The sequence below is a fragment of the Aulonocara sp. 'chitande type north' Nkhata Bay genome, linkage group LG12, assembly GCF_057382095.1.
Source record: "Aulonocara sp. 'chitande type north' Nkhata Bay isolate Kocher_YH1m ecotype deep benthic linkage group LG12, A_spYH_male_GT1.1, whole genome shotgun sequence".
NCBI lineage: Eukaryota > Metazoa > Chordata > Actinopteri > Cichliformes > Cichlidae > Aulonocara > Aulonocara sp. 'chitande type north' Nkhata Bay.
The window spans coordinates 2341648-2368020 of NC_141355.1; the positions used below are offsets into that span (position 1 = coordinate 2341648).

General features: G+C 41.0%; 2 protein-coding genes across 5 annotated transcripts in view; one reads left to right on the top strand and one right to left on the bottom strand.

The window, feature by feature from the left end:
• The window catches only part of LOC147316646 (neutrophil cytosol factor 2-like), a 19198-nt gene extending 4989 nt beyond the window's left edge, over window positions 1-14209 (bottom strand). The window contains exons 1-13 of one of the 4 annotated variants that reach the window (XM_086313170.1): window positions 14133-14209; window positions 13466-13591; window positions 12256-12430; window positions 11786-11868; window positions 10297-10405; window positions 9663-9797; window positions 8990-9097; window positions 8269-8328; window positions 8155-8192; window positions 7906-8044; window positions 6730-6798; window positions 6355-6442; window positions 581-669 (exon numbers count right to left, since the gene is read on the bottom strand). In XM_086313170.1, coding sequence (XP_086169296.1) covers window positions 581-669; window positions 6355-6442; window positions 6730-6798; window positions 7906-8044; window positions 8155-8192; window positions 8269-8328; window positions 8990-9097; window positions 9663-9797; window positions 10297-10405; window positions 11786-11868; window positions 12256-12430; window positions 13466-13591; window positions 14133-14209 — 1296 coding nt within the window. Of the gene's footprint in view, window positions 1-580; window positions 670-6354; window positions 6443-6729; window positions 6799-7905; window positions 8045-8154; window positions 8193-8268; window positions 8329-8989; window positions 9098-9662; window positions 9798-10296; window positions 10406-11785; window positions 11869-12255; window positions 12431-13465 lie in introns of all 4 variants that reach the window. The other 3 variants (XM_086313169.1, XM_086313165.1, XM_086313168.1) reach the window with 3 other exon arrangements.
• A 903-nt stretch (window positions 14210-15112) lies between these two features.
• Window positions 15113-24214, top strand: dpp7 (dipeptidyl-peptidase 7). The gene is made up of 13 exons (XM_086313171.1): window positions 15113-15283; window positions 17207-17327; window positions 17407-17546; window positions 17789-17952; window positions 18566-18701; window positions 19905-19986; window positions 21046-21212; window positions 21698-21758; window positions 22468-22586; window positions 23107-23263; window positions 23681-23745; window positions 23823-23893; window positions 23978-24214. The coding sequence occupies exons 1-13, from the start codon at window positions 15113-15115 to the stop codon at window positions 24087-24089; spliced, it is 1566 nt and encodes a 521-aa protein (XP_086169297.1). The 3' UTR covers window positions 24090-24214.
• The last annotated feature ends 2159 nt before the right edge of the window (window positions 24215-26373 follow it).

Consider the following 26373-nt stretch of genomic DNA (forward strand, 5'->3'; position numbering starts at 1 on the left):
GTATGTTAAATAAGTTTGAAAAGAAACTCAAACAAATAAGTGATTAGTTTAGATTTGAGTTTTGTTTTAGCTCAGAACAGATGTGACAACATACCAGTGTCACAAACATCTGCAGCACTGCATGCATGCGCTGTGTCGCGAAATCTCAACAAACCGTCTAACGACTGAAGATCTTTTGATTTTCAGGAATCTTACTAGGTTTTAATGTTTTGTGCTTGTTGTTGTTTGATTCAAAGACTTCTCTCTACTCACCTGAATAATTTAGCAAAAAATTCATATCAGAGCCCAAAGTGAAACCTTCACAACGCAGTTTAACCAGCAGCACCAATATTCACGTGTCAGAACAAGAATATTTACTCCAAAATCAAACACGTCTGCTGTCCTCCAGTGTCACAGTGACTTAACTGGAACAAATCAACATTGCGCTGTTAAGTTCAACTTTACAAAACGGTTTCTTCAAATGCACAAAACTTATTATATTTAGATCAGGGAAAAAGTGTGTGCATTTGTGTGTCCGAGGCAATCAGCTGTGAGTCCTTCTTTCAGTGCATCGGCTTTCATCTTTCGAAGGAGGATTTACCTGCTCTCGTGCTTTGGCTGTGCATTTGGGAGTCTCAGAGTGGGTGGCAGTAATGTAAGATGGAGGAGGTGTGTCTGAGGTAAGATGTCCTGCAGGGAAACCACAGTAAAGGTGCATATCAGCAAACACAAAAAGGATGAAAGCCACTAGAACCAGCAATGATTTTTTTTAATCGTTGTTTTATCTCCAGTCTTCAGTGCAGGCTTTATCTTCCAACAATACAACTAAAAAGAACAACTCACCAAACACATATAACCAGTAAAGTAGATTTCATGGAAAACCATCCTAAGAGCTGCACAGTGTGTGCAGTAGCATCATCCATTACACAAAGGCACAGACAGTCTTCCATGATACTGTGTAGTGCATCAAAATATTCATGCATTTTTCTGCATTCACAATTTTATCCATTTTGACGAGACCCTCAACACCACTGGCTGAGATGCAGCCCCAAATCACGAGACAGCCTCCACCTTGTTTTACAGATGTCTGCACATGCACACGTTGCACCTCTCTCCTGACCTTTACTGAACATTGAAACAATTTGAACTCAAATCTGACTGTTTATGACAAGGCTTCAGCCAACAGTCGATGGATTGTGGCTCAGTTGTGTTGCAGTGGGTTCGGGGGGCGGTGCCAGGAGGCTATCAGAGGGGACTGATTGTGTAATTGTGCGCTCTCTGTTCTAACAGGCAGCTGGGCCTACACTGTAAAAAATGATGGATGTTACATTTACAAAAGTTTAACTTTCTCCGAAAGTTGATTCTGTTCATCTGGACGTTTTCAGTCACTCGTCAGGTGACGTCTTCAGTCTCAGCTGACTGCAGGTTTCAATCTTATAAACAGCACATTTGCATAATGACTGAAACCAGCCCACTGAAGGAACAATGGGCTGGGAGGTCAGTCTTACAGTTTTTTACAGACGCTAGGACACATGTCCCAATACTTAGGTCACTTTTGCAAACTCTTCACACAATCCTCCTAACTGACCGTCAGCTTGGCAAAGCAGTTCATTTCACATTCAAAATGCACTACAACTACCAAAACACTTCATTCAGGTCTCAAATAACCTCATTCTTCCAGAACACTAGCAAAGGTTGACAGCCGACAAACACACTTTGTCACCCACAAAACAATGACCTAAAAAACACTAACAACATGTTACACAGTGTTTCCTTGTGTAAAACAAGGACACATCTCTGTTTATAATTTCAATATATGTTACTGGAATGAATCAGACATCATGCAGAATTCGTTAATATTTGTTTATGTATTTTTTATTTTTTTGCACTAAGTAATCCCAAAATACAAGAATTTGTATACACACCATCCACTGATACACATACAATAGTAATGCTAATCTACTCGGTCTCCTCCATTTGGCCACAGGTTCTCATCCACATCACATCTTATGTCATCTAGGGCAACACACCTAGGAAAGAATCTTCTGGCTGCCAGAATTGAAGGAGTTGAAAAATTGAAGGAGTAACACCTGTGCAGATGTTCATCTACAATGAGAATCAGCTGTGGCTGGTTAAACTGCATTTTTAGATTTAAAATATGTTTCAATAAAATATTGCTGTTGGATTTTGCTGTCTTTTCAAGTTTTGCATTGTGTTATTGTTTTGGCCATAAGTTTAACAGTTTTGAAAACAGTATGTAAGCACATGCAAAATGTCCTGTACGTGCAAAGATTTTTGGCAGTTGTTGTGTCTGAGTGAGAAGATAATTCATGAAATTTGAGAGATGTAGTCATTGAATGCATTTTGTGCCAAAACAATGATAACTGGTCCTCAGTTTAGCCCACATAGACTTCTGTTGTGCTCACTGTGTGAGGAGTTTTGCAAACGTGACCTAAGTATTGAGACATGTGTCCTAGCATCTGTAAAAAACTGTAATTATGCAAATTCTCATGACCACTTGCATCCCAGTCACGGAAGCGTTGGAGGCGGTCCGTAAGAGATTACAGGATGACCCCAACCTCAGCAACAGGACCGCTCTCAGCATCCACCAAGTGTGTTTGAACTGTGTCTTCATTCCACCTACTTCACATACAAGGCTCAGTTCTACAGGCAGAAACATGGGTGTGCCGTGGGCTCCCCAGTTTCAACCATCATGGCCAATTTGTACATGGAGGAAATGGAAAAGAGGCCTTTGCTATCCTACCCTGGAACACCACCAAGTCATTGGTTCAGATATGTGGATGACACCTGGCTGAAAATCAAATCTCAGGACGTACCACATTACCACATTAACTCTGTGGACCGACACATCAAATTCACCAGGGAGGATATGAAAAGGGGCAGGTTAGCCTTCTTAGACTGTGAGATTTCCATCAGTAATGGGGGACATCTAAAGCTGACGTGTACCGTAAACCTACACATACGGATCAGTATCTAAGGTTTGACTCTCATCATCCACTGGAGCACAAACTGGGCGTCATCAGGACGCTACAACACAGAGCGAACACCATCCCCACTGACACAGCAGCCAGGGAGGCAGAAGAACATCAAGAAGGCCCTGAGTAAATGTGGTTATCCCAGCTGGACTTTTGTCAAAGCTGGGAAGGCACCTAAAGAAAGCTCCAGCTGATCCAGGAGAGAAGGACAACCGCTGCCCAAGCGAAAACCTGTAGTGATCCCGTACGTGTCAGGAGTATCAGAGCAGTTGAGACGCATTTTTTCTAAACACCGGGTCTCTGTGACCTTTAAACCCCAAAACATACTGCGCCAAAAACTGGTCCACCCCAAGGATCGGGTCCCCGACACAAACAGAGTAACATAGTGTGCAGGAGGATTGGCAGGATTTATACATCGGGGAAACCAAACAACCTCTGGCTAAGAGGACGGCACAACACAGCAGAGCCACCTCGTCAGGCCAGGACTCTGCAGTCTATGCACACCTACAGGCCAGTGGACACTCTTTCAATGATGAGGATGTAACATCCTGGACAGGGGGGAGCGCTGGTTTGAGGGCCGAGTCAAGGAGGCCATTTACATGAAAAGGGAAAGACCATCTCTGAATGGAGGAGGGGCCTAAGGGTACATCTGTCACCATCTTACATGCTGTGATTGCAGCCATTCCCCAACTCTCTGTGAATGGGACTCATGGCCATTGATCAGAGGTCTTTGATCAGTGGTTGTTGATCAGTGGTCATGAGACTTTGCATAATTAAGATTAAGGAACTGCCCTCCCAGCCCATTGTTCCTTCAGGGCTGGTTTCAGTCATTATGCAAACGTCCTGTTTATAAGGTTGAAACCTGCAGTCAGCTGAGACTGAAGACGTCACCTGATGATGACGAAACGGTTCTCCCACAAAACGCTACGTCCAGGTGAACAGAATCAACTTTTGGAGATTTACTTTCCTGGATGATTGAGATGCATCAAAAGTCTAACTTGTAATTTGAAAATAATTTCATGTTTCTATGGTGAAGGTAATTAAATCATGTAGGATCTTTATGAAATTCAACAACTTAATTTGTTCTTGTTGAGATGACGTGATGCAATCTAGTGAGAGTGGTTAGGTGCTGGACTCAAGAAATTCACAAGATCGCACGAGATTTCAAACTGCAGGAAAATCCCTGGAGTTTTAAAAGGCAACTACACACACACCATGTATGCTCGACACTATTTATTGTGGTTTGACCTGTCAAGGACAAAAACATACGGAAAAATCCTGCATCAAGCCTTGAAATCATAGCCTTTCCTACATTTGTTGAGCCTAGATTGACAGCTTGGTGGCGTGGTGGTTAGCGCTGTTGCCTCATAGCAAGAACATGGGTTCAAATCCACAATCTGGCTAGTTTGCAGTGGGTTCTGTCTGAGGACTCTGGCTTCCTCCCACAGTTAAAAGTCATGCAGTTATTAGAGCTAGGTTAATTGGTGATTCCAAATTACCCTAAAGTGTGAATGTAAGTGGTTGTTTGTCTCTATGTGATAGACTGGTGAGCTATCCAGGTCGCACTCTGCCTCTTAACCTGTCACTTCTGGGTTATACCCCTGCAACCCGGACAAAGCTAGGAGGATGGTAGTGGCTGTAAACCCATTCAGCTTTTATGTTAACCAGACTCTACACTTTGTTGAACGTTATGTATGGAGACAAATGTAATTATCTAAGTGCCCAAGTAGTACTGGGGTAAAAGTTAATGAATAGTGTTGGAGTAAAATGACAAAATTGTGAAGGATTAAAATATTTCAAGAGCTCAACTTACTTCATTTAAACATGTTTCAATCACGTTTTATCAACACAACATGCACAGGCTTACTGAATATGAATAAGTACAGACGTACCTTAACAAGCATTGGCTTTAATGATCACCACAGGGTGATACTAATAGTTTGTTTTGGAAAAGACATTCCTGATTAGTTTATGGCAGAGGCGGGCAATTGAGTTTTCCAATGAGCCTGAAATCAGGTCAACAAGAAACTTCATAAGGCCTTCACAGCAGACCCAGTTTGTCATATCACCTGGTTACACATCAGATCATGACTGATTTCATGAAATAAAAGAAGTTCTTTCTATAAATTTTGTTCATTTAAAGTGTCAGAAAGGATTTTCTCTTTCAGGATATGACCACTGGCTAATGACTTGTGTTTGTCAAGTCACTGGTTAGTGAGCATGAAGTTTAACAGTCAAATGACCCCTCGCCATCACATCTATTTTCAGAACAAGCTGGCAATGGCAAAAGCCAACTAGCATAGTTTCTATTCAGCATAGTTTCTATTTAGCATAGTTTCTATTTAGCATAGTTTCTATTCAGCATAGTTTCTATTTAGCATAGTTTCTATTTAGCATAGTTTCTATTTAGCATAGTTCGCCCTGCTTTGTTTCCCTGATTAGTTCCAGCTGTGCTCCATGGTGTCTCCCCCTCCCTAATTATTTTATATGTGTTTACATCCTTTGTCACCCTCAGTCCCGTTTACGTTTTCATCACACTGTGTTCTTTAATCTGTAGTGTACTTATGATACTGTTAGCATTCCTCTTTCTTACTGTTCCACAGTTCCTCTAGTTCTGTTCCCCAGATCCTCCAAGTGTTTCCCTGGCATTTCCAAAGTTTCTCATGGAGTTTGGCATTTTTACTGCTTCCTGTTTAGTTGCTATTATGCCTCCAATAAAGGGCCGTTCTTGTTTTATCCCTGCCTGCTCTGATCCTGCGTTCTAGGTCCTCTTTCACCAGCAAAACTGACACAAATATGGCTGCTGTGTTTTACAAAGCTTTACTTTTCAGTACTAATTCAGTCTGTGAGGAGGATGCACCTTCATACTTCATCTGTGGTGCAACTCCAGGTTTCCAAAAGTTAGTACTAGCACAAAACAGCTATACCAATTTATGTTGCCATGTCAACAGACATTTTAATATTTTATCCTTGTTCATCAGAGCATGAAACAAACTGGCGGCTGTTATCGTTCATATACAACAATTTGGCAGAAGATTTACTTTTAAATAAAAAAATCACACCGTAATCCTTTTCCTGGTTTCATGTCCGTCTTGTTAACAATGTAATACAACTGCAAATCTTAAGAGTACTGTGATTACAACCATAGTTACAAGTTTCATCATAAAGATTTTGTATTTTTATATTTTATGTTAAGAAAATCTTAAGAAGATTAAAATTACAGGGCCATCTGGCAAACATGAAGCCACGAGACCAAACAGAGAAAACATTACTGTAACGTTGGGATGATCTCTCACAGCGGAGAGTTGCTTTGAAGGAGCAAATGAAATGAAAAAAGGTGAAAAGGTTTAAGATAAACCAGAGTGTGAGTGATTTTTACCCTGAGGAGGAGCTGCAGGACTATGCTGAGACTGTGGGCGAGTGGGTGGCTTGAGTCCTGGTGGGAGGGGAATCCCACTGGAAATTCTCTGTGGAAGGAAGCAGAACAGGAGAATAAATAATGAAGAGTTTTCTTTCCACAATGAAAACAGATTTGTCACAGAGCAGAAGCTTGTGTTTTTTGTTGAAATTGCCTTTAATCCATTTAATGTCACCAGACACAACAGTTGTGTTGTCTCATCTCGGTGGGTGAAGCAGAGAAGAACTTGAAGAATGTCATTTTGATCAATCTGTAAAGTGCCTCCATTAAAGCTCTTAAATGGGCGGCATGAACATGAATACTGTGTGTTGTGTTAGTCAAAGAGAAGTATATTACAGTGTCCTTTTTGCCTTTGGACGTCTTGACATCTGCTGGTTGAAGAAGGGATGCTGGCAGAAGTCCTCTCTGCAAAAAACGACTAAAAATTAGATTTGTAGCAATGAAAATAAAGCTTGTATACAGAAATTCTCAGTATTGTGACAGCAAAAGAATACATGCTCAAGAACCTGAGCAGGAATGAATACATAATAAGATTTATATAAAATATAAATAATAATAATAACTTTATTTATAAAGCGCTTTCAAACAAAGTGCTGTACAACTATCTGAAACTAAAGCGATAAATAAAATAAAAGCGATACATAGCAATACAAGTTAAACACAGTAAAAATGTAAAAACTCAAAGCCATAGAATTAAGACATGTAAGACTTTTAAAGACCTGCACAGAGCACGCCTGCCTAAGGTCTTGAGGGAGGCTGTTCCACAGAGACGGGGCACAAAAAGAAAAAGCTCTCCAGTTGTCTTTTTTCTGGCTCTAGGAACCTTTAGAACAGGGGTCCCCAATCCCAGTCCACGAGGGCCGGTCTCCCTGCAGGTTTTAGATCTCACCTGGGGTCAACACACCTGAATCACATGATTAGTTCATTACCAGGCCTCTGGAGAACTTCAGGACATGTTGAGGAGGTCATTTATCCATTTAAATCAGCTGTGATGGATCAAGGAGACATCTAAAACCTGCAGGACACCGGCCCTCGTGGACTGGGATTGGGGACCCCTGCTTTGGAAGGCCAGAGTCAGTCTGTTTAAAGTGATAATCATATTTATGATCAAAATAATGTTAGAACATTGGGAGAGGAGTGATGCTGGCCTGTAGTCTTAAACTGTGGTATAACTTCACACTTTTCATTTCATTTGGAAATGAACCAGTTCAAAGAGATAAGTTGCAAAAATAGGTTAAGAGCTCTGAAATACCATCAACTACTTTTATCAGTACCATTGCAATCAGCACATAATTAATTTTTGCACATATTAACAAAGGTTTTGACTTCAAACTCATCCAGAGAGAAACTGAATACAGATTATTTTGAATTAAAGTTTCACTTTTATTGTCTCTTCCATGTTCTTGAATCTTTGCTGCTTAAATAAAAGTGATTAAATCCACTTACTATAATATTCATATTGTCAGATTCAAAACCCTCTTTCATTGTTTCAGATTGCAGGTCACTCCTCACCTGTCCATCATATATGACAGTGGCCATCCCATCTCTGTTCTCCTCTCCAAATAAAAACACCGTCGCGCCTCCAGGCACCGTCAGCTGTCCTGGTCCTCGTGCCATGTAAGGGACACGCACTTGCATGTATCGAGAATCCCTAACAGGTAACGGACAAAATAAGCTGTAAATCTACAAGCACGGCTTTGCTGTAGCCCTGTAGTAGCATCGGCCACACACATGTTCTGTGTCATCACGTAACAAACTCACTGAGCTCCATCCACATTCGGCTCGTAGAAGCCAGGTTTCTGTGCAGAGGACAATGACAGTTAGCATCTGTAGCAGCTCACAGTAACGTCACACATACGCTGTGGTCAGGCTCACCTGCTGCCTCAAAGGCTCAAAGCCTCCAAAATCATCATTGGGTATCATGGAGGAAATCACCTGCAAAGGGAGAGCATTAGACATGAATGAATATAAAGTGCAGTTTAAATGATGTGTTTTAGTCATATTTCAACTGTCATACATTTAGTCAGGGCCGACGTTTATATTTATTTTAATGAGCTACACTTATCGGTTTGTTTGGGTTAAAATAACCTGATACATGTGCCAGGATTCATTTAAGCTTATTTTAAGAGCACATCTTAATCATTTCAATAATCAAATTGTCATAGTTCAGCATTTTGAGTTTGTGGACTTTTGAACCTTGTTGTCTTACAGTCATTTATGTCGTTGTGTTGTATGTCGCTCGATGCTGTCCTGGAGTTGGTGACTCAGTGTTGATGTTTCGATTAATATCATCTTTTGTTTCAGTTTAGTTCTTGTTATGTTTCTGGTGAATTTCTGCTTCTTAGGTTTTGATGCTTCCTCTGTCCTCTGTCTGATTGATTCGAGCTGCGTCTCCACCTGTTGCCCATCCTCTCGTTATCTCGTTAAAATTGAACTGAACTGTTAATTGCTGATTCTAAACGTGTCAGCCCTGCAACAGGCTGGCACCGTGGCCAGGGTGTGCCCTGCCTTCTCACTGTGTGACGGCAGGGATAAGACGGTCAGAAGAAAACGAATGGATGGATAAACACGTGTACCACAGGCACTCTCTACGTACCGTTGCTTTTCCCAAGAAGTCTCTTTGCTGCAGCTGCTCCACATCCTGTTTCCTGGGACGAAACACCACACCCTCAGGTACCAGGAGAGGATCCAGGGCCTGCTTATTCTGTTTTTAAAGTTATAGTAAAGAGTCTCATGATCATAAACTGACTCCCAGCACCGTGTTCATGCAGTGGTGCTGGTGTCAGTCACTGTGCAAATATCCCGTTTATAAGGCTGGAAACCTGCAGTCAGCTGATGATGACGAAACGTTTCTCCCCCTGAAAACTCTACGTCCAGATGGACACAATCAACTCTTGGGATTTACTTAGCGACAGCAGAGTCTTACTGTAATATTACTTTAGAATAATAAAATCACCACTTGTACTTAAGCGCCTATATTTCATTTTTTAAGTCTAGGCTTTAGACGTCATTGTAAGTCTTGTTTGGTGAAATATTTGTTTTATTTAAACCAACAACAGGTGACTCCATCGGCACTTTCTGCAGTCATTTGTCATGTAAAATTCTCACTGCTGGTCCATTTGATTGGACAATAATAAATACCATGGTAACCATAAAACCTGAGGAAGGCTTTGTGACATGTTCGGTTTTCCAACAGGGTCTTTTTTTCAGCTAAACCAGGATCGTACCAAGTAGTCTTTAACCTTAAACCTAAAAACAAATGAACTCACCCTGATGCTCTCCAAAGCTGCCTCCATGCTCCCCCCTCGTCCTGGTCCTTTCTCCTGGGAGGCTGACAGCAGGACGTCCCTGGCCTGCTCCCACTGGCCCATCTGACAATACACAGCTGCTGCATTGTATAACACCTTGGAACATATCACAGTTACCCGTTTTAGTGCATTCAAACAATTTCTGGTGAATGACAGGTTGTTTCTCCAGAATAGATTTGGCATTTAAAATGAAATGAAACTGCTTTATTTCAGATGTTCGCTGAGCAGCAGCTGAGCTGGTAAACTGGATATGTATGATTCTTGTGGACGATTGTCTGGACAACCACCACAGCTGTTATGTAGTTTACGTTATGCTGACTGTATCTGATGATGAAATGTTTAAAACTCACAGTGGCACACACAGTTGCACTGTTGTTTGGAACCAGTAACAAAACCATCACGTGTGTCTTCTTCCATTAACGAGGCTTTGACAGCTCACAGGTGTGTGGCTGATATTTGAACTACACAAAGGTGGTGATGAGACCGCACGGGGCTGAATTTCCTTTTTATGGCGTTTTAATGTGCACTGAACCGAATCCTTGATGATGGTGTGTCCTTGTGTCGAGGTGTGTGTAGGTGAGGCTGAATGTCAGACCTGCCAGCTGTACAGTTTAAATCTCAGTCCCAGCTGTTTGTAGTCGATCACTACGTTCTCTCGCATATGTTTCTGTGCCCAGATGTAGTCAGACAGAGCCTCTTCCAACCTGGAGAGAGAAAGAAATGCGGGCAGTATATTTAAAAACCTGAATAGCACACAATGTATAAATAATATAATCACATAGATACCACACCAGCGCCAAACTTTTCTGTCATAATTTGTCATGTTTTAGTAATACATGAACATCTTTCGTAGTTTCGTGTTTTCATATTACATCAGTGTGGCGGGGGCGTGGTCTGCGGTGCCGCTGTGTGAACTGGGTCCTGCTGTGGTGTTGTTGTTGTCAGTGTGTGAGGCTGAAGAGCAGGTCTGCCGCGGTTTGTTACAGTCTGTTTATTTGGTTTGTTTTTACAGTTTTTCTTCTTCATTGTCTGTGTGGAGCATATGATGTAACGTTGGTGGTGATGCGAGGTGCTACACATCTAAGTGGTTTTTTTATTATTATTATTTTTATTATTATTATTATTATTTTATTATTATTTTTATAATTTTTATATTTTTATATATATATATATATATTATTATTATTATTATTATTATTATTATTATTAATATATATTATTATTATATATATTTTTATATTTTTATATTTTTATTTATATTATATTTATATTTATTATTATTTATTATTATTATTTTATTTTTATATATTATTATTTATTATTTAGTATTCATTAGTGAAGAATGAAGTAAATGTTCTTTTAGTTTTTCAGATTTTCCAATAAGCTGTTTTCAAATTTAACGTAATCTCTGTTTCTTAGTTTTAGATGTTTTTCCTCAGTTGGTCCACTGAGAAATGAGTTGCCAGGAACTAATCCCAGCCCACCTCCCACACCTGTGGGTCTCTGGTGTATCAGTACAAAGGAAAATTTCACAATAGTTTTATTGTCTGTTCCAGCTTTCCACCACAATGGTCCACAGGCCGTCTCCCATACTCCTCATAATACACCCTTTAATGTATTTAGTGAATTAACATATGGCGTACTGCATATGATGGATGAATTATATGATTTTTGGTTATTTTTGTGTATTTAAATTGTGTATTTCGGCACATCCTGTTCTCTGCCTCTTTGTTCACATTTATCGGGCAAAATCTTAAGTTGTCATGAAGTCGAGCGTTAGCAACTATTACCAGATTTTATGTTTAGCTCTCATTTAAATCTTATTAATAATCCATCATATTAAAAAGTAAATATTGTTTGTCTCTTTGTGTTAGCACTCAGATGGACTGACCTGTTCGGACTTTAGCTGAATAATCAGGATTTATTACTGGGTGAGTGCTCCTGGAAGCGTAGCCTTCTGTCAGTCTGACTCTCTCGTATATAAATCATCACATCTTGTTTATGTTGACACTTTACACAGCGTCTTTTTGAGAAATGGTAATATGTACACAGACTACGAGTTAGTTTGAAATGGTCCTTCTTACCTGCCCATCTCCATCATCACTGCTCCTCGCTGGAAGAAGGCGACAGCAAGGCGTTCATCCTTAGCAATGGTTAAGTCTAAAGCCTGGATAGCAGAGAGGGGAAAGACGACATCAAAGCTTTACTGTACGTGTGTGTATACTCACGAGTGATACAGTAAATAATAATGCATGTACAGCTTTTTATTGACCTTCTTTGTATGTTTTTCTTCATCTTCACTTCTCCTCTTTATCTCTCTCTCCCTCAAACAGTCACACACACACACACACACACACACACACACACACACACACACACACACACACACACACACACCAATGATCCACATACGATGCTCAGTTTGCTCATTTACAGCCTGGAAAGTCCAGGACGTTTCCTGATTTGACAGCGTTTGTGAAATAACCAGTAATCCCTGACAGCCACTGGTTAAAGATTATAGACGTTTCCATTTCAATCATTTGGAGTGACTCACCTTCAAGGCCAAATCCAGCTGCCCCAGGGCCAGGTAACATGAGGCAGTATTAAACAGCGTGCGAGAAGTGGGCTCACTGATCTCATTGAGTTTGGCCAGAGCTGTTGGCCAGTCCTTCGCATCCACAGCCTCGACCGAATTTTGCCACAGTTGCAGTAACTCAGTGTAAAGCATCCTGTAAGCCAGGAGTGGAAATACAAGACAGAGACACTCTGATATCAACAGGTGACATTTGATTTGATTTTTTTGCATTTCCGTGTTTACTCTCAAAGCAGATGATTTTATCACAGTTACTTAATGCGGTTATAAAGTTATTCATGCATAGAAAAATAATTTATACATATTCTAATTTTTCTTTTTTGACCCAATACGAACAAAACAGGAAACCCTTAAAATCTGATAACAAATGTCACTTTTAGACTCTCGTTGTGCAAACACAATATTTATGTCTCACATTGGTGCATTACATTAAAAATAGGTGTAGACATATGAGATAGATATATATATATATAGTGTGTGTGTGTGTGTGTGTGTGTGTGTGTGTGTGTGTGTGTGTGTGTGTGTGTGTGTGTGTGTGTGTGTGCCTTCATCCTATCATGGTGTTGTTTGAGGCTCTCATATATATTTGTGAGGGTTTATCTTACTGACAGTAAATGTTGGTCGCTCTAAAATGTGTTACACTTCAGTGAGAGCAAGTCTGAAGATTTTGTCATTATTCCCACATTTTCGGAATATCGATGACAATAATAACTATTTGTGTTAAGAACAATAGGAACTTCTGTCAGGCTGAAGAGAAACTGGTGTGAATGTGAACACAGATGGTTGTCTCTGTGTTAGTTCAGTAACAGACCGGTGACCGGTGCCCTGCCTCTCGCCCTATGACAGCTGGGGTGAAATGTAAAAGGATCAATGAAAGGATGTTTAAGGCAGGATAGAAAGAAGTAGTCTGATGGAGAAGAGTACGGTGATGTAAAAGAGGAAGACAATTAGACAGGTATTAGAGAAATACAGAATATATCGAACGCAGCAAAAAGAAGGAAAAGATGCAGCTGGAGAGAAAGTTCACTGATCTGTAACATTCAGCACAATTTTCCTGGAATACTTCCTTGTACCATATGCAGTGCCTGTTTGCCCGTGCTGCTTACTTCACTTCACACAAGTTTAAATGCTTCTCTCTGAAATATCACTCCACACTCAGACTGCTGCTTACCTTTTGTTCCTGAATGAGTGGCTGCTTTGAGTTCTGTCAGTGTTGGTCTCTCGTCCTCTGGACCTGTCTGTGCTCACAGGGAAGTGTGAGTAAGACATACTGGTCTCCTCAGAAGTCTCCACCCAGCTGCAACAAAGAGGTTCTCTATTCACATTCCTGAGATAAAACCCACAGTGGCACAATGACTGTGGAATTCACCTGTTAACGCTGCACGTACCGTAAGAACGGCCGTTACAAAATACATGAATTGCCCATGATTTACGCATACCTGTTTGACATTATGTCCTGATTCTAGTCATATATCATTTATAAGTCTGAGTCAGTGGATTTATGTTTGTTTTAATTTATACAGCTGGTCCCACTGAGGCTCAATGTCTGATCATTAAACTAACAATGAAATACCTCACATTGTCCAGTGTTTACAGTCATATCATATTGCCTATAACTATGGTGTAGCTTACATTATATCTCCAAGCAGTTCTGAGCTGAATCTATTCACACTGACCTTTGACCTACCTTTACCTGAAATATTTCACAGAAGGAAACGAGGAGACAAAGTCATCTGTTTTCCAGAAATCACAGCTCTGCACAATAGAAAGCTAACAGAGGCATTAAAAACTGCCATAAAGCTGCAAAACAAGGAAAAGGATGACTTTTTTATTCATACCTTACTGGGTCAACCGGCTGCACTGGTTGTGTTTTACTGTTTATGTGCACCACGAGTCTTATCATGGCCCTGCCCATTAAAGAAATATGTAAGCACTTTGTTGCAGTTGCTGCTGCTGCTAAAAGTGAGGGAAGTTTAGGATATCTCTGCATTGGACATCCTAAATTATCTGAGACAATCATCATCAGTATGTAAAAGTCAGGAACAGGAAACAGGAAACAAAAAAAGTCACTTTAAGGCAGAAACCACATATTTCTTCCCGTCAGTAAGACGTGAAGATTGAGACCCCTGATCTACAGCAATCTGCAGTTTTTTGGTTTTTCAGGTGTGTAATTTTTCAGCAAGAAAATGATCTAGAAACCTCCCAATGCAGAAAAAAACCTGCACAGAAAATACACAATGTAGCTGTGAGTCATAGATTAACCTCCCACAACCTGGATTTCAGCATTATTCAATCAGCATGAGATCATCCTAACAGATAACAGAAGAAAAACCCAAATTCCCAAAGAATCTACTCGAAAAAGCTTCGAGAAATGTTGGATAAATTCAAGAAATTATAAAGAAACTTACTAAAGAGAATTCAGGCCCTGTTGGTCACGCCAAATATTGACTTTCGATCTCTTTAGAGCTGTCAGTAATTCAATATTTTTCCCATTTCTCAAGCAGAAATATTTAACCAGAAAACTGAGAAGTGGCTCAAGACTCTTTCATGGTACCATGTATACGGTGACATTTCATTTTTGTTTATTTTCATTTTGCTGTCAGGTAATTTTAATGCAGATACTGACTAGAGTAGAAGGGTATTTAGAGTATTTTGAGAGAGTGTTTTTATATGTGTTAAATCTTGTCATGTTACTTCTACAAAGAACAAACGTATTCTCGGAGATTTGTTTCCGCGTACTCGGGTACGGGACTGTGAACCTGGAAATTCCGACTTATTCAAGAAGGCACTTAAACACATCACTGCGACGTTGGATCATATGACGTGCGACGCAGGCGTAGTCGGGAATTTAAAAACTAAAGGACTTTCTGGCCAGTTGTACTGTGACGTGATTTTGGTGACATCCGTGGACATGAGATTCATTTTGTCCTCCGTGGCGCTCGTCTTGTGTGTTGACGTGCTGCACAGTCTGCCGCACACGTATTTGCAGGTAACGTGACACAATGTTTTCATCATGCCTTACTTCCGGCCAGAGTCTCGTGATCCAGTTAGCCTAACTGGCTGCTCGGTCTGTGTTCATGTAAAGCGCGTTTTTAAACTACAGCCGGAAAATCAGGTGAACACCTGATTTTGTAAGTTTGCTCAGGCGCTGATTTTCATGGTTGGAGATGAATTGCTAAAGCTGTGCGGTCAAATATTAAAACGTCATTTCATGCTCCATCGTTTATTTCGTGCTGAGCGACCTGCACCGTTACAATAATTCATGGCAATATTTTTGCTTTAGATTGACTCTGTGATTGACAACGTCATGTAAAAACTCGGGAAGACCAACACCCAAATTATGAATGATCATAAGCTGACCTCCCAGCCCAGTGTTCATTCACTGCTGCTCGTTTCAGTCACTGTGCAAACGTCCTGTTTATAAGGTTGGAAACCTGCAGTCAGCTGAGACTGAAGACGTCAGCTGATGATGACGAAACGTCCAGATGAACACAATCAGCTGGTGTTGCTTATGTGATGTGTTTTTCTGTCTGTCTCTCTTATAATGAAACTACCATAAAAAATTAGAGACTTTATTTTTTGTAACTGAGCAATGTTGCAGAGTCAGCAATAATTACTTCCCCTGCTATGTTTTGGTTCTGCAGTTAAACATGAAATTCTCTGAGTGTTCACAGATTTGAAGAAGGGCGAAAGTCACACTACGATGGTTTTTAGCAGACCTGGTTTATTTTTCCACAGGAAATAGTGGGCAAACATGGATTTACTAATGCCAATAATTGGATTTGTGCCCACAGCAAATTTCCAAGGAAAGATATTCATGATTAAATAAAAACTCTTAATTTCTCAGTAGTTGGTTCTTAATTTTTGTTATTCTCACCAATGTAAGTGTCTGTTGTAGATATCTGTAATTCAATTACAACTACTGATATTTTATCATTAAATAGTTTAACTCCATTAAAACTAGGGATGGGAACCAAGAACCAGTTCCTTGGATTTCTTATTGATCCCACTTATTGGTTTTTGTGAAATCAGTTGATTTCTGTTTGTGTGTCAGAGGAGGAGAATAGCAGCGCAGTATACATCGTGCACATGCACATTACTTTTAAAGGATGAGGCGCAATGGTAAAGTGGAGGCTCCATCCCAGGACAGCTGGGTTATACTCTACAGACAACATGGGAACGTTGGGAACGCCAAGAGCCCAGAGTGATAAAGCTGAGTGTTTTGTCGACTTCGGCCCAGCAGAGCTTGAGCTTCAACAGGGATTTGTTTGTGGTGTGTGGACTGGAGCCTACAGGTTTATATGCTTCTCAGTTCCCAATTATAACTGTTGTAAGTTTTCATTTAATAATTAAAATATCTGAAAATGATTCAGATATTCGATCGTGGCTCAAGAGTTGGCAGTTCGTCTTGTGATTGGAAGGTTGCCGGTTCGAGCCCCGGCTCGGACAGTCTTGGTCGTTGTGTCCTTGGGCAAGACACTTCACCTCCCGCCTGCTGGTGATGGCCAGAGGGGCCGATGGTGCGATATGGCAGCCTCACTTCTGTCAGTGCGCCAGGGCAGCTGTGGCTACAACTGTAGCTGCCTCCACCAGTGTGTGAATGCGAGAGTGAATGAATAGTGGTGTTGTAAAGCGCTTTGAGGGTCTCGAAAAGTGCTATATTAATGCAATCCATTATTATTATTATTATTATTATTATTATTGTTATAGTTGTCACTGGTGAGAATACCCATTTTCTATCTAGATGGTTTCCATACTACAGATATCAGACATGGATTTGAAATGACCATTAAATGCCTGATTGAGGAAAAAAGTTACCAGTTTGTGCACAAACCAGTAACAATAATTCACAATGTAAAATGACACTCCTGTTTAAAGTCTTGATCTTTATGTATTTCATTCCTTTTTCTAGTCACGACAGCATCATGACGCAGATCCACGGTTCACAGAGAAGTTTTTCACTCAGACTCTGGATCACTTCAACTTCAACAGTATGGGAAATGGGACATTTAATCAGCGCTACCTGATCACAGGTGAATGTAGTTCCCTGTTAATAATATAAGACATTCAGCAGCAAGTGATCCGTAATATCGGTCTCTCCTGTCCTCTTAGATCAGTACTGGGAAAAAGGCTTTGGACCCATCTTCTTCTACACTGGCAATGAAGGAGACATCTGGGAATTTGCCCTGAATTCTGGATTCATCACAGAGCTGGCTGCACAGCAGAGGGCACTGGTCATATTTGCTGAGCATGTAAGAAGATTCTTTTACAACTCAGACAGTGTTTGTGACCAGTCTATTAGTGGCTCAAGACTATTTGCACCTCGTGTAACAAAAAGGCAAGTAGAGTAAAGCTGAAGCTAGAGTAAAGCATGAGGATGTAGGAGGACGTCCTCATGCTGGACCTGTGAGCTGCAGCAGCTGGACCGTGGCTGCCCGTCTTCTGATTGTTGCTTAAAGCTTGAACTTCTTGTTTGCTTGTTTCTGTCTAACAGAGGTACTACGGCAAATCGCTACCATTTGAGAAAGACTCCTTCAACATACCTCAGATCAGCCTGCTGACGGTGGAGCAAGCCCTGGCTGACTACGCCATCATGATCACTGAGCTGAAACAGCAGCTGGGAGCCACAGACTGTCCAGCCATCGTGTTCGGTGGCAGGTACGATGCCCCTAACTCACACCGACATCATTGTTCTCTGCTTGTGTGACTTGCCTTTAGCTGTGCTTTACACTGTAGGTATTTATTTCTTTACTTTAATATTTGGGCATATCAACAAAGCCTGTTAAAGCCGGTTTAAATGAATGTGTATGTCCTGCCCCTAGACATAACAACTTTTGATTCCAATTTCTAATAACTTGCTTTAATTAGATTTTTCCTCATTCTTGAAATAATTTTTTAAATTGGATATTAAGTAGAGATGGACAGGAAATGTGGTTAAGACATGCAGCAAAGGTCAAGGGTCAGGCTTGAACCCAGCTGCTCACGCACTGAACTAAAGCAGCAGCCTGCAATGAAACAAGCTTCTCTGTTCTGACAGTGTAAGGTTACTAAAAGACATTTCCAGGATAAATAGTGTTTGGGAATCAGACACCAGATCTAACAGGAGCCGCAGAGTGCAAGCTTCAGTAACCTCTGTGTGTTCCTGAAGTGTAAAATGATAAACGAATAATAAGTTGACAAGTTTAAACACACAGGTATTTACAATTCTGGCATGTGTGAGTCTTCTTTATGATATATGCTGATCTGTTGTTTATTGTATCTGCTCCTGCAGTTATGGTGGGATGTTGTCAGTTTATATGAGACTCAAATATCCAAACATAGTGGCTGGAGCTCTGGCCGCCAGCGCCCCCATCCTGTCCACTGCTGGCCTGGGAGACTCCAGGCAGTTTTTCCGAGATGTTGCGAGTGTAAGTTGCTTCCTTTCCTTCTCTCCCAGCTCGTGACGCTGTATGATTGAGAGGCAAACATGGAAAGACTTTTCTGTATCCACCCACTTTAAAGTGATCTTTAACTAAGCTGCAAGTATGGACAAACCAACCAAACAGAGCTTTTAAACAGGCCCAGTGTTGTTGTTGAAAAAGGAAGTGAGCCCATGTATTTACTTCATGTATAAGCTTCACACGAGGATTATCCTGCCCACTGCACTTCCTCAGCTGAGGACGTTTGCTGACATGCAGTGTTTTCGTGTTGTTGTTGCTGTTTTAATGCGTTATGGTCTTACTGGGTTGGACAGAATGAGCCAGGATTAAAGAAGAAGAGATTGCAGAGTCAGAATCACAGCACTTCTGCTCTGATACTTGATTATTGGGTTTAATCAAAAGGAACCTGTGTTGCTTCCATTATTTACTTATATGAACAATGCACTGACTGAAACTCATCCCAGGCTCTATAGTAACCATTGCATTTTCCTCGGATGTTGGAGCTGGCATCGAGTTCATTGTGTTTCAGTAATAAAGCTGACAAAGAAAGGAGAAGCACAGTTTGTGTTGTATTGTGAAGACTGAGTAATATGCCACATGGTGGTACTTGCTGAGTGACCTCGGGGCTAAAGAACCCATGATTTACAGGCAAGCCTCCACGTACATTTGCAGATCAATGTGGATCTGTCATGTCTGAAGTGTGCAGACTGCAATACACACAGTAGTTCTGCTAAAACTCTTGGACCTCCTGATCTAAATCCAACTGAGATCCTTTGTGGATGGATGGCAAAGTTTACAAAAACAGTTCCAGGCAGTAGATGCCCTTCATGCAACCGTCTTCACCACTTGGAGAAATTTTCCCACTGACCTCATGGAAACGCTCGCATCAAGCATTGAAGTGATCAATAATAACGGTGCACTCATTACTGGGTTCATGTTTGATTTCTGTGTTTGGGGTTTACGTGGTTTGTGGAGGTGCGGCCCTTTGATCAGGACTGTACATAATGATTATGTGCTCTCATGACCATCAGCTAGGGGATGTATGTTAATAATGGAAACCATGTCCTGCAGGAACTTTCAACCCTGTGTCAGTTTTCTTTGGCTCCTCAGCGTTGCCATGCTACTGAAATGAAAGTGTTTTCCTACCATAGCGTTGCAGTAACCGTCAAACTGATCTTTCTTTGGCTCCAGGACTTTGAGAGTGTTTCCTCTGACTGCACAGATGCTGTGAGAGGAGCTTTTCATCAGCTGAAAGAACTGGCTGAATCGCAGGGTAATGAAAAGATGGCTTTAATTTGAACTGCTATTTAAATATTCAGTGACGCAGTGTTGCTATCCGGTTGTTCAGTCTGACGTCACTAGCCGTGTCTGGGTCTAAACTCCGCTGCAGGTTCATATATCAAACGATCACTATGGCATTACTGAGAGTTGAAAAACTGTCTAAAGTCTTTCATCTTTAATAAAATGATCAGCGTTCTGCTCTACCAGGTGTAACAATTGAGTTTAACATCCAGGCATCCATGAAAACCGAATTTATGACATTTAACGGAGTTAGAAGTTAGCAGGAAGTTAGCTCGCTAGCTTCTATCTAAATACAATATAGCATGTCCTGACTGCGGGGTTTTGGAAACAAATTAAAACGTACAGCTCTGTTATCACTTCCAACATAAATGAAGACAGAAAACTAAACAGCAGTGACGCTTGTAGGGTTACTGAAGTTGGGCTAGCTGGTACATAACGATGTGCTACGTGACCGCTAGCGACACAGCTATGTTAGCATAATATAAACAAGCTAACTTTTTTTCCACTCGATAAAAGTTAACGTGAGTGTTCTCGGTGGTCAGGAACAAATGTAATCGCATGGCAGGATGCTGTAAAAGGACCAAACTTCAGCCAGGAGAACAACTGAGATAATCCATCCACAATACGAGGTTAGTCATTCATATACTGCTGCATGGGCTGGGCTGTAGTTACATCCTAAGGTTTTAAAAACTGAGCTTAAATAAATGATTAGCGGTAATAAAAGCCGAGGGAGGTCAACAGGGATCACTGACTGTTTTAGGAGCTTTTTGAGATCAAATAGAAGAAAATACATAACATTAAACATGTTAACAACACAAAAGCCATATTAAACGCAGACTACTTTAGACCCGGAAGTAGGATTCGTCGCGTCATCACTGAACAACCGGATAGCAGCACATCGCACAAAAGGTTTATTTTCTCTTTGTCGAGGACTTCTGATAAAGAATATGTGGTGCTACTTGTAGTTGGAAAGTCCTGTAATAAAAAGTAAAGTAACTGATAATGAAAAACTCTCTGTTGTTGTCGCCAGAGTATCGTCACATTCAATCAGCGTTTGCCCTGTGCAAGCCTCTATCATCTGCCCAGGACATCCACCAGCTGAATGGTTTTCTAAGGAATGCCTTCACCCTGATGGCCATGCTGGACTACCCTTACAGTACTCACTTCATGGGGAACATGCCTGCCAATCCTGTCAAGGTACACAGGCTGAAGAAGGACGTGTGGCGTCTTTTCCAGACTATAATTTGACAGAATGCTATAAATAACACTGTGTTACAGAGAAATCCGAGACCATAATAAGTCTTTCACTAGCAAGGATACGGTTACTGGTCAGGGCTACCGGTTGGAGAAGACCTCTCTGAGGGCCGATGACAGATTTCATTAAAGTATAAACACATTTACAAAGGATGCCACACCAACAGAAGCCATAGTGTTATAATAAGATGCAATGAGGCCGTCTGCTTCATGTCATTAGATTTTGTGTTATTTAAATGATAAGCCGTGCTTGAGGCTGGTCGAGCCTTGGATACCCTCCCCAACACATTTCATTGATATCAGGGAGCATGATAATGGAAGAGCTCACTCCTAGAAATGTTTTATTATAGAGTAAAGGTGATCATTGTGAACAACTTAACACCAGCATGAAGCCCCCCAGACAAAGGTGACACAGCTTTGTCTTCCAGGTAGCCTGTGAAACCATGCTGGGAGGATCGGACCTGCTGGGTAACCTCAGAGACACTGCAGGTGAGACTTTCAGTGATGATCAAAACTTTGTTTAAACAGCACAGCTAGGACAGAGCATAGGGACAACAAGGAAGTAGCACTTCTCACTCCCGACATTCATTTCCATGTGTCTCTATGGGATTCCCCTCCCTGCGTATTTCTGCCCATCCTGATTGGCTGGTGATTGTAATGACCGCGTCACGCACAACCAACCCTTAAATAACTTGCACTATTATGTAACCATTGTTCAAACACCTCTTCTCACTGCAGCCTGCTTTAGACTGGCTCGCTTAACTGTACCTAAGCTTCAGGTTTGCTGATGATGTGGTGGAGAGGCCTGAGTCTAGGGGGCAGGCTAGAAGCATCGTGGTCCAGGATCTGGAGGTGTCTGAGAAGTTCACGAGTGAACTGCTGTCCATCATGGACCACCCGTTACACCCACTCCATGTGACACTTTTTGTTTTCAGTAAATAATTCAGACCGTTCTCTATAAACTGTACCAAACCTTGCTGCTGGTTTTCACTAATGACGTTTGCACCACTGTATGATTAGTTCTTCAAATTCCTTGTGTTAATATTTTATTTGATCACTATTGTATATGAACCTTTATGTCACTTAATGAGGCCTTCGGTGTGGACCTTTGGTACTTTTAACAATGTTGGGCTTTTGCGTTTTCTCTCTCTCGCTCCGAAGGTTAATAACACGTCTGTATGTCTCTTTCATCTTTCAGCGATCGTATACAACGCCACCGGGATTCTGCCCTGTTTTGACCTGTACAGCCTGTATTTGGAGTGTGCTGATCCCACTGGGTGTGGGCTGGGCTTCGACAGCCTGGCCTGGGACTACCAGGTACTCCAACACCCACTGGTGAATTAGTAATACCACATGTGTGACATTACTGATCCACTGTGGCAGAATGGGTATTTTCAGGGATGCCACAGTCGTAGTATGTTTCGCCGACCTCGTCTCCTCCTGTTGCTTCCAGAGCACTAAAGTGAAAGTTATCCCAGTCACCAGTCTCCTCTGATTAAACGTGCATTTTTTGCCTTTCCCCATTCATAAAATGATTCAGATTTATCTTTGTGCTTTGGTGAGTCCAGTTTTAGTGACTCTGCACAGAGATGTTTGGATCTGGCTCCAGATGTGAATCCAGGGGTGGAACAGTAGATTAGTAGACATGGGTTTGAATCATGTAAACATGGATCTTAAAAGACACAATTTGTGGAATTGTTGATACCGATAACAGAGCAGAAGAAGCCCCGAGGCAGTACTACAGTGCTTTGGAAAGTTAGATTTAGATCATTTTAACTGTGAGTAACTGGATATTATCCTTTCTGATGTTGATGAACCTGCGTCTGTGTCGTTGCAGGCATGCACGGAGATCGAGCTATGTTACGAGAGCAACAATGTGACGGACATGTTTCCTCCGATGCCTTTCACTGAGGAAGACCGCAGGCTGTACTGCTCCAAACGCTGGGGTGTGGTTCCACGACCGGGTTGGCTCAACATCCAGTTTTGGGGTGACGGTGAGAGCTGAAGACCAACAGACTGATGAGACTGACATTTAGAAGTTATATTGCACGTGGCTCAATAAAGGAAATGGTTTGTTGATTAGAGCCACAGACTACATAGTAAATGGACTGTGTCTTATATCGCGCTTTTCTACATGCCTGCCTGCAGCACAGACATTTCACCAGTTCTGCTGGGCTGGCTTGTAGTTCAGGAGGTCAAGCAGGTCGTCCCCTAATTAGAGAACTGGTGGTTTGATCCCAGGCTGCATGCCAAAGTATGAATGTACGTTAACATTAGATAGAAGTGCTCGTGTGAATGAGCCATGTTGTATAAAGTGAAACAAGAAGTACGACGAAAAACTTTTTGTTGCCATAAAGTTTGAATACATTTGTCTCTCGGTTAGTGTTTCTAATGAAGTCTCGTGTGTGCAGCTCTCTCCACAGCCAGCAACATTATTTTCTCCAATGGAGACCTGGACCCATGGGCCAACGGAGGGGTAAGTGTGTCAACCAATTAGCTATAATTCAGTAAAGCTTCTGTTTCATGTGTGTTACTTAGCTCTTTGTGCTTTAGGTGCGCACATCCCTGAGTGACTCACTGATAGCACTCAACATATCTGGAGGAGCCCATCATCTGGACCTGAGGTACAGCAAGAGCATTTTTCACTTTTTATAGAAACTCCTCAAACCTCCCAAAAATGTGCAATTGCTTCATATGGTTTTCTGCAGGGGTTCTAATGAAGCTGATCCAGTGTCAGTGATTAGTGCCAGGAAGACAGAAGCAGACCTGATTGCACATTGGGTGAAGATGGACAGGACCAGATTACAAAAGTTTGTTTGAGCACGTTCACACAAGAATATTCGAACTGCAGTTACAGAAGAATCAGACTGCAGCTTTTTGAGACTGTTCAATGTTAAATAAATTTATTTTTAAAAATATTGAAATAAATAAAGTGAAATGTAAAAATGAAACACCAGTTTGTAAATGTATTCATTGTAATTTCATTTTAAATTTGTACTTTTTTCAATGCATATGTTAGTAAATCAGGATCATTCCAAACCAGCAGTGTTTTGGAATCTGCACACATCTGCACACATAGAATAGAATAGAATAGAATTCAACTTTATTGTCATTGCACATGCACAGGTACAGGGCAACGAAATGCAGTTTGCATCCATCCAGAAGTGCTTTAGTGATATAGATATATTACAACTAGAGCTGGGCGATATGAGATTTTTTCATATCACGATATGTTTTTTTCATTTCAGGCGATAACGATATCTATCACGATATAAGCCAAATAACTATATTTGTAAGATTTAAATGTGCTGTTGCTCACAAGTAAAATGTGAAATAATCAGCAGCTTGTTTTTATTTAAATATTTATTTCCCATAATAAGTTCAACAGGGTAGATGTACTTAAGGAACATGAGACTTTTTCAGATAAATAAAGGCAAATATTGCAAACTACACAAAAGGCAGCCGCTAAAGCGTTTAAGTTTCAAAACAGAACAAACGAAACAGACTAAATTGTCAATTCCACTTAGAAACAAAATATTAATTCTAAAAATAAATCTTAGTTTGTTTTACAGAAGAACAGACAAAACTGACTAACTTTTGTCAATATCAAATAAACTGAGAACTAAAAGGAAATTCTCAATCTCTCCTTGTTGTATAGCTGAGCTTTTCAAACAGTTTTAACAGTTACTTTAGTCTGACAAAAGCCGAATGACGAATTAGCGCTTCCAGTCAGAGACTGAGGCTACGTCCACACGTACACGGGTATTTTTGAAAACGGAGATTTTCCGTTTTCGTTTTAAAAAATAATCCCGTCCACACATAAAGGCAGAAATGAAGGAAAACGCTGCTATGAACATGCCAAAGCAGCAGGTGGCGCTAGATTCCTAACCGTGCAGAAATGTTGGCCAATCAGAAGTCTAGAAGCCTCGGTGGGAAAAAGTAAACAAAGCTGGGGCATAGAAGCAGAACCGAGTCGTATGTGTGGAGGGACAGTAACTGTGTGTATATGTAAGCATTTAAACACTGCAGAGAGTAGAATTAACAGTAACAGTATTGTAGAAATTCATTTCACCGAAACAATAACGTGGCGCACAGTGTGACGCATGCACCAGTTTATTGTATTTCCAGACTTGCTTTCGGCACAATTTACAGTGCACGCTACTCTGTTTTTTGTCAGACTTGAAATAGCCGAAATACCTTCACACTACGGAACTTCTATGGCTCTTCCTTTCGACAATCTCTCCGGCGTTGGAACCATCATCTGTTTTCTCTTCGGTCACGCTCGGTTGATTTTTCTAGTCGGCACACTCATTTCCTCCATTATGCGCTGGCCCCATTACCCGCTGGCTGCTTCCCAAACAAACCCACGTGCGGCTTGGCACTTGTGCTGTATGTAACAAGTCACGCGACGTGACGCTGCGGCTGTGATTGGTTCGGCTCTGCGCTACTTAATTTAGATTGGCTGACCTTTTTTTTTTTTTTTTTTTTTTTTTTTAAAGAGGACAAGAGCGGCGAGGTCTATCGCGATAGCTTAATTTCTCTATCGAGTAAAAGTTATATCGCGATACATATCGTTATCGTTCTATCGCCCAGCTCTAATTACAACATATATTAGCAATAATATAGATATGTGAGTATATTACAGAAATGGGTCTATTATGGTATGTTATAATGTACACGGTATGAAGTATGTTGTGAATATTCTATAACTATAAGTATGTACAGGCTGTAGTGAGTACAAGCTATGTACAGGCTATGAACAGGATATAAATATGAAAAACTATACAGAATATGAAATAAATAACTTTACAGAATCTGAGATATACAGCTATACAGAAATGGGAACTATGCAAGTTGTAAACAGTTGTAGGATTAAAAATTATCGAATGTACAGAATGATTATTTACACAGAGCTATACAGTAGTGCAGTTAAGATAAGTGAGGGTGTAGATAGTTTGGACTAAATGACTACAGACCCGTGGCTCTGACATCTGTGGTCATGAAGTCATTTGAGCGCCTAGTTCTCTCCCATCTCAAGACCCTCACGGCCCCCCTCCTGGACCCCCTGCAGTTTGCATACAGAGCCAACAGGTCTGTAGACGAC

Bases quoted from the DNA above. Each gene is read 5' to 3' on its own strand.
- dpp7 (XM_086313171.1), top strand. From the start codon at position 15,113: ATGACGTGCGACGCAGGCGTAGTCGGGAATTTAAAAACTAAAGGACTT. The intron at 15,284-17,206 runs GTAACGTGACAC...TCCTTTTTCTAG, and splicing joins TGCCGCACACGTATTTGCAG to TCACGACAGCATCATGACGC. The intron at 23,894-23,977 runs GTACAGCAAGAG...GGTTTTCTGCAG, and splicing joins GCCCATCATCTGGACCTGAG to GGGTTCTAATGAAGCTGATC.